The sequence below is a fragment of the Mobula birostris genome, chromosome 10 (genome assembly GCF_030028105.1).
Source record: "Mobula birostris isolate sMobBir1 chromosome 10, sMobBir1.hap1, whole genome shotgun sequence".
NCBI classification, from domain to species: domain Eukaryota; kingdom Metazoa; phylum Chordata; class Chondrichthyes; order Myliobatiformes; family Myliobatidae; genus Mobula; species Mobula birostris.
In genome coordinates this window covers 18,362,729-18,379,713 of record NC_092379.1, presented here as the reverse complement: position 1 = coordinate 18,379,713, position 16,985 = coordinate 18,362,729, and the positions used below count along the sequence as shown (strand labels likewise).

The window sequence follows — 16,985 nt, the reverse complement described above, 5'->3', positions numbered from 1 at the left end:
CTCCGCAGCTCTCAACCGTTCCCACAAATCTCTTGCCATCCTCAACCCTCTGAAGCTCAAGCCTTCGCTTAACCCCTTCACAAACAGCTCTCCTCCCAGGATGATGGGTGACACTGGGTGTAAAGTGCCCACAACAGACTGAAGAAATAGTTATGAGTTCCCAGTGACTAGTTTATTCAGGGTAACATTGTGGAAAGACAAAGCAGGACATACTGTTGAACTCCCAGCAGTGGGATGCTTTCTCCTTTCTCCTTTCCCCCATCTCCCCACCACCCCCCAGTTCATCCCCTCTCTTCCCACCACCTCACCCTCTCATCCCCATTCTCCTCACATCCTCTTCATTCTGAAGGAGCTGCTGGTTGCGGCGAGGGTGGGGTGCTGATGCTGCTCCCGGTCCTGGTCGTCACCAGGAGAGAAGCTGAAGAAACTGCCAGCACCTTCTGGAGCCGGCGAGCTGAAGAAGGAGGGTCGGAGGCGGAAGTCGCCTTCAGCTGAGTGTCTCCGACCCGGGGAGTCTGCCGGCAGCAACTTGTTCAGGCCACTTGAGGCTGAGGTAGGGAGGGTGGAGGAGAGAAGCAATGGTCAGTTGGAGGTCCCTGCCAGGGCTACTCATCCCTAACCTCACCACCACCAACCCCTACCCTTTCCCCTTCATCCTTACTCCCCTCATCTCTGACCCCTGACTCCACACCCCGATGCTGACCTTGACCCTGCCTCTGTACCTACCTGACCCCAGCTCTCTCACCCTCACCCCTCCTCCCCATCTCACACACCCAACCTGTCTCTGATCTCTGTAAACAATTGGCCCCAAACCGACCCACAGACAACCTTAACCATTCCCTGTCTCTCAGCCCGATTCCAGCCATTCTCAACACTTCCCTGCTTCCTTGGAGGGCTATCCCTCCTGACCTGCACGAATTTCTTCAGAGATAGGAAACATCTATCTGGATGCAGCACGGCTTGGTGGTGACTGCAAGAAACTGGACACAGCTCAACAGATCACCAGCCTCCCCTGCATGGAATGGACTCCATGCCCAACCAGTGAGTGCCAACCATGGTGTCTAAATTTCCTAAGTTTGGCCCATACCCCTTCAAGCCCTCTCCTCCATGCACCCCTCCAAGTGCTTCTGCAATTATACTATTGACTCTGCCTCAACTCAACGACAATCTCTGGCAACTCATTCCATATACCTAACACCCTCTGTGTGGAAAAGGTTGCCCCTCAGTTTCCTTTTAAATCTTCTACCTCCTACTCTAAACTTCTGCCCACTGGGCTTGGACTCCCCTACCCTGGGGGGAAGAGACTGTTACCATCCACTTTATCTACACCTCTCATAATTCTAAACACTTCTACAAGGTCACCCTGCATTCTCTTGCACTCAAAGGACTAAAGACCTCGCCTGACCAATCTCCCCCCATAACTCAGGTCCTCTAATCCAGGCAACTTCCTCATAAATCTCAAACATGAGAAAATCTACAAATGCTGGAAATCCACCACAACACACACTAGATACTACAGGAATTCAGCAAGTCAGGCAGCATCTATGGAATAGAGTAAACAGTTGATGCTTCAAGCCGAGACCCTTCATCAGGACTGAAGAAGGGTCTCGGCCCAAAACGTTGATGGTTTATTTATTTCCATAGATGCTGCCTGGCCTGCTGAGTTCCTCCAGCATTTTGTGCCTGATTCCTCATAAATCTTTCCTGTACTATTTCCAGTTTAACCACACCTCTCTAAGTTAACAAATTTCATGACACATGCCAGTGATAATAAACCTGACTCTGATTCTTATAACAGCATGACCAAAACTACACATTTCTCTAGAGAAGAGGTCCCCAACCTCCGGACCACGGGCCGAGACATGGCTGCGAAGAATGCAGTGGTGCAGCGGTAGTCAGAACGCACCCAGCACATCTTTAAGAAGAAAGTTGAAATAAACAAGCTAATTAATTAGGTGCCACTATTAATTAGTTTGTTTATTTCGGCTTTCTTCTTAAAGATATGCTGGGTGCGTTCTGACTACCGCTGCGCTACTGCATTCTTCACGGCAATGTATCGGCCTGTGGTCTGGAGGTTGAGGACCACTGCTCTAGAGAAGGTTATGAAAAATTGCAAGTGTCACTCCACTCTTCAAGAAGGGAGATAGACGGAAAAAAGGAAACTACAGGCCAGTTAATCTGACCTCAGTGGTTGGGAAGATGTTGGAGTTGATTTTTAAAGATGGGTCTCAGGGTACTTAGAAGCACATGATAAAATAGGCCGTAGTCAGCATAGTTTCCTCAAGAGAAAGTTGTCTGATAAATCCATTGGAATTCTTTGAAGAAGTAACAAGCAGGATAGAAAAAAGAGAATTGGTTCACGTTGTGTACTTGAATTTTCAGAAGGCCTTTGACAAGGTGCCATACATTAGGCTACTTAACAAGCTATGAGCCCATGGTATTACAGGAACAATTCCAGCATGGATAAAGCAGTGGCTGACTGGCAGGAAGCAAAGAGTGGGAAGAAAGGAAGCCTTTCTGGTTGGCTGCCAGTGACTACTGGTGTTCCACAGAGATCTGTGTTGGGACTGATTCTTTTACCTTTAATGTCAATAAATTTGTATGATGGAATTGATGGCTCGGTCACAAAGTTTGCAGACGACATGCAGATAGCTGGAGGGTCAGGTAGTTTTGCAAAACTATAGAGGCTACGGAAGGATTTAAGACAGGAGAATGGGCAAAGAAATGGCAGGCGGCATAGTGTCGGGAAGTATATGGTCATGTACTTTGGTAGAAAAAAATGAAAGGGCTGACTATTTTCTAAATGCAGAGAAAATACAAAACTCCGAGGCACAAAAGGGACTTGGGAGTCCTTGGGCAAGATTCCCTGAAGGTTAATTTGCACATTGATTCTGTAGTGAGGAAGGCAAATGCAATATAATAGCATTCATTTCAAGAGGACTACAATATAAAATAAACAATGTAATGTTGAAACTTTATAAAGCAGTGGTGAGGCCATACTTGGAGGATTGTGAGCAGGTTTGGGCCCCCTTATCTTAGAAAGGATGTGCTGAAACTGGAAAGGGTTAAAAAGAGATTCACGAAAATGATTCCAGGATTGAATGGGTTGTTATATGAAGTGCATCTGATGGTCTTGGGCCTGAATTCACTAAAATTCAGAAGAATGAGGGATGACCTCTGTGACACCAATGGATTGGTAAATGACCTTGATAATAGTGGATGCGGAGAAGATACTTCCTATGGTGGGAGGGTCTAAGACCAAAGAACACAGCTTTAGAGTAGAAGGGCGTCCTTTTAGTACAGAGATGAGGAATTTCTTTAGCCAAAGGCGGTGAATCTGTGGAATTACTTGCCACAGATGGCTATGGAGGCCAAGTCTTTATGTTTAAGTAAGGCAAAGGTTGATAGATTCGTGATTGGTCAAGGCATGAAGGGATACGTGGAGAAGGCATGAGATTGGGGCTGAGAGGAAAACTGGATCAGCCATGATGAAATGGCGGAGCAGAGTTGATGGGCCAAATGGCCTAATTCTGCTCCTGAATCTAATGGTCTTTACTCCGTTCAGCCTAAGCAATTTGCACACCTGGTACATAATTTCTGAACTCCGGTACTCAGTGCCCTGACTGATGAAGGACAGCATGGGTTGAACACCTTTTTCACTACCCTGTGACAACAAACCATGCAGTCGTACTCCTAGGTGGTTCAGTTGTAATGCACTCCTTAGTGCACTACCATTCATAGTACAAGTCCTCCGCTAGTCTGATTTTCCAAAATACATGTCCTCACACTAATCCGAATTGAAATATATTTACTATTCCTGAGCCCACTTCTCTAACTGTTCAATCCCCCTGTAATCCATGACAATCTTCTTCACTACAAACAACATTTCCTAATTTTGTGTCATCTACAAACTTATTGACCACAACTTGTGCATTTGCATCCAAATTAAATAACACCAATCTTTGCAGAACACCACTAGTTAGTTACCGGCTTTAATTCTAAGGAACAACTTTACACCAACACCCTACGTCCGAGACAACTTTAAATTCATCTGGCATCTGCACCAGAAAAGGTGGGGCCTTCCTGTAGCCACTCATTTCAATTCCACTTCCCGTTCCCATTCCGACATGTCAGTCCACAGTCTCCTCTACTACCGCAATGAGGCCACACTCAGGCTGGAGGAACAAGACCTTATATTCCATCTGGGTAGCCTCCAAACTGATGGCATAAACATCGATTTCTCGAACTTCCAGTAATTGCCCTCCCCCCCCATCTTCTCCATTCCCCATTCTTGTTTCCCTTTCACACCTCTTTTTACCTGTCCATCACCTCCCTCTAGTGCTCCTCCCCTTCCCTTTCTTCCACCGTCTCCTACCTTCACCTATTAGATTCTGCCTCCTCCAGCCCTTTGATCTTTCACCAATTTCCCAGCTCTTTCCTTCCCATAAGTTTCACCTACCCACCTTGTACTCCTTCCTCCCCTCCCCCACCTTCTTATTTTGACTTCTTCCTTTCCAGTCCCGATGAAGGGTCTCGGCCAGAAACATCGACTGTTTACTCTTTTTGATAGAGTCTGCCTGGCCTGCTGAGTTCCTCCGGTTTTGAATCCATCTAACTAGTTCTCCTCGGATTCCATGGGACATAACCTTGCAGACCAGCCTACCCTTTGAGACCTTGTTGAAAGTCCGAAATAAACAACATCCACTGCCCCACCCTGATCTACCCTTTTGGTTACCTCTTCAAAAAAAATTAGCAGATTCGTCTAGTATGGGTTTCTTGGGAAAGTAGTCAGCATAATTAAAGACCCTATTCATCCTAGACAGCTGTCGGGCAGAAGATATTAAGCCGGAAAGCGCACACCACCGGGCTCAGGGACAGCTTCTACCTTGCTGTTATAATACACTTCAGCAGTCCCCTGATACAATAAGGTGAACTCTTGACCTCACAAATTACCTTGCTGTGGTCCTAGTATCTTAGTGGCTGTCTGCTTTGCACTCCCACTGTAAAGTGTCACACAGAATGGAGATAGGCCCCTCGGCCCAATTGTTCTGTACTGAACAAGATTACCCATAAGTTATTCCACTTGCCCCTATCTTATCTCTCTAAACCTTCCCACACACTCATACTTGTTAATTTATCTGGCTCAACCACTTCGTACGGCAGCTCATTCCATATTCTGACCGCCTTCTGGGTGAAAAGGTTGCCCCTCAGGTTCCTATTAAATCTTTCCCCTCTCACTTTAAACCTGTGCCCGCCAGTTCTTGATTCCCCACCCCTAGGGGGTAAAAGCACTGTGTGCATTCACCCTGCTTGTGCCCCTCATGATTTTATATGATTAACCCTCATGCTCCAAGGAATAAATTAGCAACCTCATTCCAGAACTCAGTCCCTCAAGTCATTCAGGAAGGGCAAGACAAAGGAAGACATACCAATCTTCATAGAGGGATCAGAAGTGGAGAGAGTGAACAGTTTCAAGTTCCTGGGTGTCAAGATTTCGGAGGATCTAACCTGGTCCCAACATATCGATGTAGTTATAAAGAAAGCAAGATAGCAGCTATACTTCATTAGGAGTTTGAGAAGTGGCATGGCAACAAGTACACTCAAAAACTTCTATAGCTGTACAGTGGAGAGGTTTCTGACAGGCTGCATCACTGTCTGGTATGGAGGGGCTACTGCACAGGACCGAAAGAAACTACAGGAAGTTATAAATCTAGTCAGCTCCATCTTGGGTACTAGCCTTCAAAGTACCCAGGACATCTTCAGGGAGCGGTGTCTCAGAAAGGCAGTGTTCATCATTAAGAACCTCCAGCACCCAGGGCATGCCCTTTTCTCACCATTACCATCAAGTAGGAGGTACAGAAGCCTGAAGGCACACACTCAGCGATTCAGGAACAGCTTCTTCCCCTCTGCCATCCGATTCCTAAATGGCCATTGAATCCTTGGACACTACCTCACTTTTTAAATATAAAGTATTTCTGTTTTTTGCGCGTTTTTTCATCTATTCAATACACGTATTCTGTAACTGATTTACTTGTGTATTTATTACTATCTTTTATTCTAGATTATGTATTGCATTGAATTGCTGCTGCTAGGTTAACAAATTTCACGTCACATTCCGGTGATAATAACCCTGATTCTGATTCTACAGTCTTCCCAGCTTACTGATATCTTTCCTATCGCAGAGTGACCAAAACTGAACACAATATAACAAAATGGACTCACCAACATGTACAACTGACACGTAACATCCCAACTTTTCTACTCAGTAACACACACAAAATGCTGGGGAAGCTCAGCAGGTCAGGCAGTATCTGTGGAAACGAATAAACAGTCGACATTTCGGCCCAAGACCCTTCATCAGGACTGGAATGGAAGGGGAAAGAAGTCAGAAATGAAAAGGTTAGTGGGGGGGAGGAGGAAGGATAGCTAGAAAGTGAGAGATGAAGCCAAGTGGATAGAAAAGGTGAAAGACTGGAGAGGAAGGAGAAAAGGAGGCAGGTGAGAAGAGGTTAAAGTTAGAGCGGGGAATAGAGGAAAGTGGGGGGGGGAGGAGGAAATTTTTTTAAACAGAAGTAGAAATCCATGTTCATGCCAGCAGGTTGGAGGCTAGCCAGACTGAATGTAAGGTGTTGCATCAACACCCTGAGGGTGGCCTCATCTTGATACGAGAGGAGGCCATGGACCAACACATCAGAATGGGAATGGAAATCTACTCTGCACTGAATGATGAAGGCCTGGATGCCAGAAATCTTCTTCACCAGTCTACCCATAACCTCACTTAAGGAAACTGTGTACCTGTATTCCTGGGTCCTTCTGTTCTACAACACTCCCCGGGGTCCTCCTGTTCACTGTGAATGTCTTACCCTCATGAGTCTTCACAAAAAACACTTTGTGCAAATCCAAAATTATTCTCCATTTGCCATTCTTCAATCCACTTACCCAGTTGATAAAGCACCCTCCTAATAATCATCTTCACAAAATCTAATTTAGAGTAATCTACAAATTTACTAACACTGCATTTATTCTGCACACCGCTACTGTCTTTCCTTTGTACTGCCTCAACACACTTGCGTTTTGAAACGGACACCAATACGAATCTAAGAGCTTCACCGTGCCTTGTTACATGTGACAATATTAGAACCAATGCCAACACCAGTTGCAAACTCATGTTATCCAAATTTCACCATTAGTCCTGGCCCTCTCTCCATCACTCCTTTCCAACCTCCTCCCGTCCACATCCTAACCCAATCCCACTCTCTGTCTCTCCGATAGTCCACTGACCTTCCCATTACGTACTGAATACACCCCTCCTCACTGATGACCATCACATTCCTTCTGACACCCCTTCCACAGACTCCACTCTTCCTTCCTCCACCTCATGCAACCTCCCCAAAAGGTATGGTCAATACAAGAGGGGTTAATTTTAAGCTAAGTGGAGGGAAATGTCGGAGGATGTCCAAGGGAGATTTTTTTTATGCTGAGTTCGATGGGTGTGTGGAATGTATTGTTGGGATGGTGGCAAAGGCGGATACTTTAGGGACATTTAAGAGACTCTTAATGAGAGTTATGTAGGAGGAAAGGGCTAGATTGGTCTTGGAGTAGATTAAAAAGTGGCATTATATCGTAGGCTGAAGGGCCTGTACTGCTCTATGTTCTACTTAAGGAGGGAAGAGGCGGAGACTGGGAGGTGTGGGATGGAGGTGGTTCGCTACCTGTGGGCAGGCTGTAGGCCATTCCGGGCTCCCCCTCCCCTGACATGGCTATACTGCGGAGCCGCAGGCTGTCGTAGAGGCCCTGCAGCCTCTGGTACTGCCGGTTCCGCTCCATCAGCTTTTCCGACATCTCACTGTACTTCTTCTTGTACTCCTCCAACAGCTTCTTCAGGGAGCTGACCTCGCTGCGACTGTTGCTCACCTCCATGTCCTTGCCCTGGATCTGCTGGGTGTACATCTTCTCCATCTGCCTCAGGCGGCCCTCCGCCTTGCTGTAGGCGTACTCCTGGTACATGCGCTCCTGGTGAATCTGAAGGAATTGGGCGGAGGAGAGCGTTAGGACCCAGGAGATTCCCATATGCCACATACCCGGGGGTCCCACTACTTCCCCCAAAGGCTTTTACAACCACTTTTCCGGGTACTAGGATCCAAGGGATATGATCAGATCCAACTCCTGTGGTCCGATACCAGGGCCAAAGGTGATTTTCCCACACTTCTTACCCCAGTTAGTGAAGCTGGGGCTAACTGTCCCCATCCTTGCCATCTCCTCCCCACCCCACCCCGGTTCCAGACCCCACGCCTCAAACATGCTCCCTCTCTCCTCCCAGACCTCGATTGCCAACCCCACCCCACCCACGGACTGGTGTCCCCCAACATCCAGATCCCACTCGTGACCCCGGACCTGGTAGGTCCAGAAGGCAAGAGCCCGGGACGCGATATCGAGGATGATCTCAGGCCGCAGCCCCGCCAGCACCATCGCCTTGTACTCTTCGGTCGGGCTCAGCTCGGTGCGCACAATGTCCAGTTTGCCGGCCAGCGCGCTCTTGCAGGCAGGGCAGAGGGCGGGCGAGCGGCTGAACTCGCCACTGCCGTGCTGGTCACAGAAGACGTGTGAGCAGGCGGTGACCCAGGCGAAGCCTGAGAGGCGGGCCCGGCAACGGCTGAAGTTACACAGCAACACATCCTCGCACATGGCCATGGCGGCGCCAAAAAAGGGCGGGAGGACCGGCCGGCCTCACGGCGCAAGCGCGACGCGGGAGGACTCAATCGCCGCGTGAGGGCGCTGGGAAACGCGCAGGCGCGGCGCGGGAGGGCCGCCCGGCGAACAATCGGCGCTCGCGACCCCTGGCCCACGCGCAGGCGCAGATAGTCCGACACAAACCGCCAGCTCAAGGCGGGAGAACTGGCCCGAGCGAACAACCGCGGCGCGGGACCACTGGCTCCACGCGCAGGCGCAGGCAAAAGAAGCCGAGGAACCGGCGGAGGCAACGAGGCTCTAGCCTTAATGCCCGGATAGGGCACCTGGGGTCCTAGTGCCCGGCCGCGTTCGCTCTGCTTCGTCCCGGGGTCCTAATGCCCGGCAGGGGTACAGTGGCTCCACTGAGGTTGTCTAGTTTCAAAGCAAACAGCCCAATACCTTAATCGAAGTGCAGGAAAGGTTCTGGAGAGGATTAAAATATAGAATAGTACAGCTCTGGACTGACCATTCGGCTCATGATGTTTGCTGATTTTGACGCCAATTCCAAAAAGGTCCTTCTAAGTATTATCTACAACCCCACCCCCTTTTTTTTAGATTCCTAAACCATTTTAAAAGCTTCTTAAATTCCATTATACCGCTGGCTTCCACTATCACAACTGTTATCATCATCATCAGTTTGAGCTTTGACTGCCAAGACACACACACTCCTGTTTCCGGTCAAGTGGATCAATTCATTGGTATTCATTTCCAGTTCTCTGGCTGCTGTCTCCATCATCATTTGTCTTTGTCTTCCTCTTGCTTTCTTCCCTTCAATCTTTCCCATACATACTGTGCTTTCTAACTCCTCTTTCCTAATCACATGTCCAATGAAGTTAAGCAAACAACAGGAAATCTGCAAATGCTGGAAATTCAAGCAACACACATCAAAGTTGCTGATGAACGCAGCAGGCCAGGCAGCATCTCTAGGAAGAGGTACAGTCGACGTTTCAGGCTGAGACCCTTCGTCAGGACTAACTGAAGGAAGAGCTAGTAAGAGATTTGAAAGTGGGAGGGGGAGGGGAAGATCCAAAATGATAGGAGAAGACAGGAGGGGGAGGAATGGAGCCAAGAGCTGGACAGGTGATTGGCAACAGGGATACGAGAGGATCATGGGACAGGAGGTCCGGGAAGAAAGACAGGTCGGGGGGGGGACCCAGAGCATGGGCAAGGGGTATATTCAGAGGGACAGAGGGAAAAAAAGGAGAGTGAGAGAAAGAATGTGTGTATATAAATAAATAGATAACGGATGGGGTACGAAGGGGAGGAGGGGCATTAACGGAAGTTAGAGAAGTCGATGTTCATGCCATCAGGTTGGAGGCTACCCAGACGGAATATAAGGTGTTGTTCCTCCAACCTGAGTGTGGCTTCATCTTTACAGTAGAGGAGGCCGTGGATAGACATGTCAGAATGGGAATGGGACGTGGAATTAAAATGTGTGGCCACTGGGAGATCCTGCTTTCTCTGGTGGACAGAGCGTAGGTGTTCAGTGAAGCGGTCTCCCAGTCTGCGTCGGGTCTCACCAATATATAAAAGGCCGCATCGGGAGCACCGGACACAGTATATCACCCCAGCCGACTCACAGGTGAAGTGTCGCCTCACCTGGAAGGACTGTCTGGGGCCCTGAATGGTGGTAAGGGAGGAACTGAAAGGGCATGTGTAGCACTTGTTCCGCTTACAAGGATAAGTGCCAGGAGGGAGATCAGTGGGGAGGGATGGGGGGACAAATGGACAAGGGAGTCGCGTAGTGGGTGATCCCTGCGGAAAAGCAGGATCTCCCAGTGGCCACATATTTTAATTCCACATTCCATTCCCATTCTGACATGTCTGTCCATGGCCTCCTCTACTGTAAAGATGAAGCCACACTCAGGTTGGAGGAACAATACCTTATATTCCGTCTGGGTAGCCTCCAACCTGATGGCATGAACATCGATTTCTCTAACTTCCGCTAATGCCCCACCGTCCCCTCGTACCCCATCCGTTATCTATTTATTTATATACACACATTCTTTCTCTCTCTCTCTCTCTCTCTCTCTCTCTCTCTCCTTTTTCTCCCTCTGTCCCTCTGAATATACCCCTTGCCCATCCTCTGGGTTCCCACCCCCCTTGTCTTTCTCCCCAGACCTCCTGTCCCATGATCCTCTCGTATCCCTTTTGCCAATCACCTGTCCAGCTCTTGGCTCCATCCCTCCCCCTCCTGTCTTCTCCTATCATTTTGGATCTCCCCCTCCCCGTCCCACTTTCAAATCTCTTACTAACTCTTCCTTCAGTTAGCCCTGACAAAGGGTCTCGGCCTAGAGATGCTGCCTGGCCTGCTGTGTTTACCAGCAACTTTGATGTGTGTTGCTCCAATGAAGTTACGTTGCCTTTTCATAATCTCATACATTATTTCTCCTTTTGTGTTTGCTCTGTCCATGACATCCTCATTAGATATTCATGATATTCTTTACATCCTCCCCAAAAACCACATCTCTGTTGCTACAATTCGTCTCCTCATATTATTAGATATTGTCCAACATTCTGAGCCATACAACATAACTGGATAAACATAACATTTCAGTACTCTGAGGCGGGTTGTCATGCCTAGTTTAGTATTGGTCAGTGTACTCTTCATTCTCGTAGAGGTGTCTTTCGCCATCCCTATTCTTCTTTTAATGTTCAAGTCGCACCTGCCATCTGATGTCACACAGCTTCCTAAGTAGGAAAAGTTCTGTACTTGTTTTATGTCTTCCCCATTTATTCTCAGCCTGCAGATAGGATTCTCCTTCTTTTTGGATATCACCATGCATTCTGACATTTTGCAATTGATAGACCCATTTTCGCACTTTCTTCAACAACTATATCAATTAAGTTTGGTAGTTCTTCCTCCGTACTTGCAATTAACACAGTGTCATCTGCATATCTGAAATTATTGATGTTTTCACCGCCAACTTTGATTCCCAAGATGTCTCTTATTTTTTGTAATATTGTTTCACTGCACACATTCAACAAATCAGGGGAGACAACACACCCTTGTCCAACGCCTCTCTTGATTTTTGTAAACTGACTTACTTCTCCATCTATTCTTACTGTGGCAGTTTGTTCCCAGTACAGATTTCTTTTGAATCTAGATCTAGAGTTTCCCGTAATATTTCAAGTAACTTATTGTGCTTCACTTTATCAAACACTTTTGTGTAGTCGATAGAACAAACAAACAAATCTCTTTGTACTTAAATAGCTCGTTCTGATAGTATCCTTAACATCAACTGTTAACCCATTCCAAACACCAGACACCCTCTGCATAAAAAGAACTTGCCCCTCATGTTGCCTCCCCTCAACCTTACAAACATGTCCTCTGATCTTTGTCATCTCTACCTGGGGTTGGAACATGCCCAGCAAGATCTGTTACTAATAAATATCCAGACAAACTGTAGCACTGCGTGACAACTCGCATTCTGGATCACCTGTCAATGAGCAGGTACCTTGACAAAAAAAAGGCAGATATTCTAATTTAGGGAATTAAAAAAAAGCAACAAAAGTAACTGTAAATGTTGAAAGTATTAAATGAAAACCTCAAAATCCTCAGCAGATCAGTCTGAAACAAACTTTCTGCCCATTCGATACTTGATCTAAGTATTTACAGGATTTTCTACCTTTGATATAATACATATGGAATTGGAGTCATAGAGAAGTACAGCACAGAAGCAGGCCATAAAACCTATCTAGTCTCTGCCAAAATCATTTGAACTGCCTACTCTCATCAGCCTGCACAGGGACCATAGCTGTCCATATCCCTACTATCCATGTGCCTATACAAACTTCTCTTAAACATTAAAATCAAGTTTGTTTGCCCCACTTGTGGGAGCTCGTTCTACACTCTCATGTCCCTTTGAGTGATGAAGTTTCCCCTCATGTTCCCCTTAAACTTCTCCTCTTTCACCTTTACATAGAAACATAGAAACATAGAAAATAGGTGCAGGAGTAGGCCATTCGGCCCTTCAAGCCTGCACTGCCATTTATTATGATCATGGCCGATCATCCAACTCAGAACCCCGCCCCAGCCTTCCCTCCATACTCCCTGACCCCCGTAGCCACAAGGGCCATATCTAACTCCCTCTTAAATATAGCCAATGAACTGGCCTCAACTGTTTCCTGTGGCAGAGAATTCCACAGATTCACCACTCTCTGTGTGAAGAAGTTTTTCCTAATCTCGGTCCTAAAAGGCTTCCCCTCTTACCCATGACCTCTGGCTATAATCTCACCAAATATTGAATAAAGGAAAGGTCAAAGGAATTGTGCTGTGTGTAACCGGGCCATGTCACCGTTTATATTCTATCTATCCCCTCGTCGTGCTCTCTTCCCTAAAAGTCAGGAAACTGTCATCAGGGGAGTGCCTACCGAAAGGGGAGAGTGTGTTGGGGGGGGGAGGGAAAGATGTGCTTTGTGGTAGGATCCCACTAGAGATGGTGGAAGATAGGATGGTGCTGGGAACAGAGGTTCAAGAGGTGGTAGGCAGGGATATGGGGAACTCCATCCCTGTCATTATGGTGAGAGATTGTGGTGAAAGTAGATGTATAGGAGTTTTTGGAGATGTTTGTGACAGCAGAATAGATTGAGGACGTCTTCATCATGCTGATTAAATCCGATTTCCCATTTCCTTTCTGACACGTCTGTCCATGTTCTCCACTAGCGCCATGACAAGGCCAAACCCAGGCTGGAAGAGCAACAGTTCACGTTCCGTCTGGTTGGCCTCCAACCTGATGGGACAAACATCGATTTCTCCAACTTCCAGTAATTTCTCTCCCTCTCTCCCTCCCATTTCCCATTCTGGATACTCTCTCGCCACACGGTCCTGCTGCCCACCAGGAGCCGCTGACGTGGTTCACCTACACACAGAGGTCAAGGGGGGGAAGGAGGAGACTGGCTGACATGGTCTTCATGAACATGGGGGTGGGGAGGGACGCAGACATTGTCCTACCACCCATAGGGAACCTGCCATTATGAGGGTGCCAATACCATCCTCTATCTCAGTCCTTCCGTTTTGAGGAAGGCGAGAGCCCAGTCCTCCGAGCAAAAATGGTCATTTGAGTGCTTTGTGGAGAAGGACAACACTGCCAGTGCACATATATTAGTTGCAATTTAGGTTCAAGTAACTTTTATGTTTATAAACGAATGATAGCTAATGCTTTTATAACAAATAAAGGAATAATATTTATTTCAATATTAGCATTGACGTGACCATTCTGTATTTGTATATTTCAGATTCTTTTGTGAATAAAATACTTACCAATTTTTATGGATGCACCTGTCTGGGTGCATCACGTTTGGTATGGCAACTGCTCTGCCCGTGACCGCGAGAACTGCAGAGTGCTCACTCATCACATCACTAACTAGCCTCCCGTGTATGGATTCCGTCTAAACTTTCCGCTGCTTCGGTAAGGCAGCTAGCATAATCATAAACTGCACCCACCCTGAATTTTCTGTCTTCTCCCCACCTCCCATCGGTCAGAAGACACACAAAAGTGTGAAGGCACTTACAACTAGGCTCAAGGACAAATTCTGCCCACTGTTATCAGGCTATTGGACGGTTCCACAAACCATAAGATTGGCCCTTGACCTCACAATTACCATGTGGTAGCCCCTGCACCTTAATGTCCACCTGCACGGCATTTTTTCTGGTTATTCTGCATTCTGTTACTGTTTTCCCTCATGCACTGTGCAATAACGATCTGTATTAACAGTAGGCAAGCCACATTTTCCACTGCACCTCGGTGCATCTGACAATACTAAACCAATTCCAATGTTTTGAAATGAAAATTCCACGGGAATGAGTGCAGATAACGTTCACCGATCATGGGGGTTCAGGAGTCCTCCTCGCTGCAGCCCAGTCCTCCCACATGACGGGATGTGGTCCTCCCTGTGACGGGCAGATGCTACCCAGTCCTCCCACATGACGGGGAGAGAGAGGTCGCTGCAGCCCGGTCCTCCCAGTGACGAGAACAATGACGTCCTCCCACCCGGTCGGGGCGCTGCAGGGCGTCAGCTGCAGCGTCGCGTCACAGACGGCAACTCTTGCGGACGAGGTGGCGCTACCATTCGGAAGCACGTTGCCGGCGAGAGAGGCTGCACGGCAGTGGGCGCCGGGGAGGTGAAGCAGGGGGACGGCGGAGAAGGAGGCGAGGGGCGGCGCTGGGAACCGAAGCGACGCAGTGGTGATGGCCGAGGTGCTGGAGAAGATCCTGAACAATCTGCTGGAGCCCGACACGGTGCTCATTCAGCAGGTGAGGTGGTGGGGGGGGTGGGGGAACGGAATTCGGAAGTTACGGACCACGACCCGGAGATGGGGGGGGGGGGAGCCGGAACCGAGTACGGGCCGGGATCGGGGGAGGAGAAGGGCGACGGGCCAGGAGCCAGTTCGAGCGGTTCCCTCAACGTTGGAGCGGAACTGCCCAACTGTCAAGCTGCGCTCGCGCACCTTCAAACGGCCGCGCGCGCGCTTTGCGGGGGGAGGGGCCTGTCGGCAGTAGGGGCAATCATAATAATGGGGCGTGGCCTGGTGACGGTGTGCAATCATAATAAGGGGGCGTGGCCTGGTGACAGTGTGTGCAATCATAATAAGGGGGCGTGGCCTGGTGACAGTGTGCAATCATAATAAGGGGGCGTGGCCTGGTGACGGGTGCAACAATACTAAGGGGGCGGGGCAAGAGTGATTTACCAGCAGGGGCGTGGCCTGGTAACTTAGTGGGCGGGACCTTGGCCCCAGCTCAGCAAGAGAATGAATTGAATTGACTTTATTACTTACATCCTCCATATACAGGAGTGAAAACCTTTACCATATAACAATTACAGCACGGAAACAGGCCATCTCGGCCCTTCTAGTCTATGTGGAACTCTTACTCTCACCTAGTCCCACTGACCTGCGCTCAGCCCATAACCCTCCATTCCTTTCCTGTCCATATAGCTGTCCAATTTAACTTTAAATGAGATCATCGAACTTGCCTCAACCACTTCTGCTGGAAGCTTGTTCCACACAGCTACCACTCTCTGAGTAAAGAAGTTCCCCCTCATGTTACCCCTAAACTTTTGCCCTTTAACTCTCAACTCATGTCCTCTTGTTTGAATCTTCCCCACTCTCAATGGAAAGAGCTTATCCATGTCAACTCTATCAATCCCCCTCATAATTTTAAATACCTCTATCAAGTCCCCCCTCAACCTTCTATGCTCCAAAGAATAAAGACCTAACTTGTTCAACCTTTCTCTGTAACTTAGGAGATAAAACCCAGGCAACATTTTAGGAAACCTCCTCTGTACTCTCTCAATTTTGTTGACATCTTTCCTATAATTCGGTGACCAGAACTGTACACAATACTCCAAATTTGGCCTTACCAATGCCGTATACAATTTCAACATTACATCCCAACTCCTATACTCAATGCTCGGATTTATAAAGGCCAGCATACCAAAAGCTTTCTTCACCACCCTATCCACATGAGATTCCCCCTTCAGGGAACTGTGCACCATTATTCCTAAACCCCTCTGTTCTACAGCATTCTTCAATGCCCTACCATTTACCATGTATGTCCTATTTTGATTAGTCCTACGGAAATGTAACACCTCACATTTTTCAGCATTAAACTCCATCTGCCATCTTTCAGCCCACTCTTCTAACTGGCCTAAATCTCTCTGCAAGCTTTGAAAACCTACTTTATTATCCACAATTCCACCTATCTTAGTATCATCTGCATACTTACTCATCCAATTTACCACCCCATCATCCAGATCATTAATGTATATGACAAATAACATTGGACCCAGTACAGATCCCTGAGGCACACCGCTATGTTTGGTCTCCGTCTAAATGTGGGGCATGGAGATGCAGTGGGCGGAACAAGTAGCTTGGGGACAGGTAATGGGAGGCACCTTAAACCGTCCTGGGGTAATTGGGAATGTGTTTATCAGTGTCTTGTTTAGAATTGTAAGTCAAGACCCCCACCACCCATGCTCTTTTCTCACTGCTGCCGTCACGTAGAAGGTACAGGTGCCTCAGGACTGGTACTACCAGGTTCAAGAATGGTTACTATCCCCTTAACCATCAGGCTCTTGAACATAGAAAGGGTGCAGAGGAGATTTACAAGGACGTTGCCTGGATTGGGGAGCATGCCTTATGAGAATAGGTTGAGTAAATCAGCCTTTTCTCCTTGGAGTGACGGAGGATGAGAGCTGACCTGATGGAGGTGTATAAGATGATGAGAGGCATTGATCGTGTGGATAGTCAGAGG

The 16,985-nt window shown here is 47.8% G+C and overlaps 2 protein-coding genes across 2 annotated transcripts in view; one reads left to right on the top strand and one right to left on the bottom strand.

Annotated features, from left to right (window-relative positions):
* Window positions 1-310: 310 nt before the first annotated feature.
* On the bottom strand, window positions 311-8,770 carry LOC140204452 (E3 ubiquitin-protein ligase CCNB1IP1). Its single transcript, XM_072271180.1, has 3 exons — window positions 8,395-8,770; window positions 7,713-8,022; window positions 311-548 (listed from the first exon to the last, which is right to left on the bottom strand). The coding sequence occupies exons 1-3, from the start codon at window positions 8,689-8,691 to the stop codon at window positions 328-330; spliced, it is 828 nt and encodes a 275-aa protein (XP_072127281.1). The 5' UTR covers window positions 8,692-8,770; the 3' UTR covers window positions 311-327.
* Window positions 8,771-14,799: 6,029 nt separating this feature from the next.
* Window positions 14,800-16,985, top strand: part of ipo4 (importin 4) — an 89,244-nt gene continuing 87,058 nt past the window's right edge. The window contains exon 1 of the mRNA XM_072270013.1: window positions 14,800-14,987. Coding sequence (XP_072126114.1) covers window positions 14,922-14,987 — 66 coding nt within the window. The 5' untranslated portion in view covers window positions 14,800-14,921. The remainder of the gene's footprint in view (window positions 14,988-16,985) is intronic.

Excerpts from the sequence above, each read along its gene's own strand:
- LOC140204452 (XM_072271180.1), bottom strand. The coding sequence starts at position 8,691 with ATGGCCATGTGCGAGGATGTGTTGCTGTGTAACTTCAGCCGTTGCCGG. Across the intron at positions 8,023-8,394 it reads TTGCCTTCTGGACCTACCAG|ATTCACCAGGAGCGCATGTA; the intron begins GTCCGGGGTCAC and ends CAATTCCTTCAG. Across the intron at positions 549-7,712 it reads GGCCTACAGCCTGCCCACAG|CCTCAAGTGGCCTGAACAAG; the intron begins GTAGCGAACCAC and ends TCCCTACCTCAG.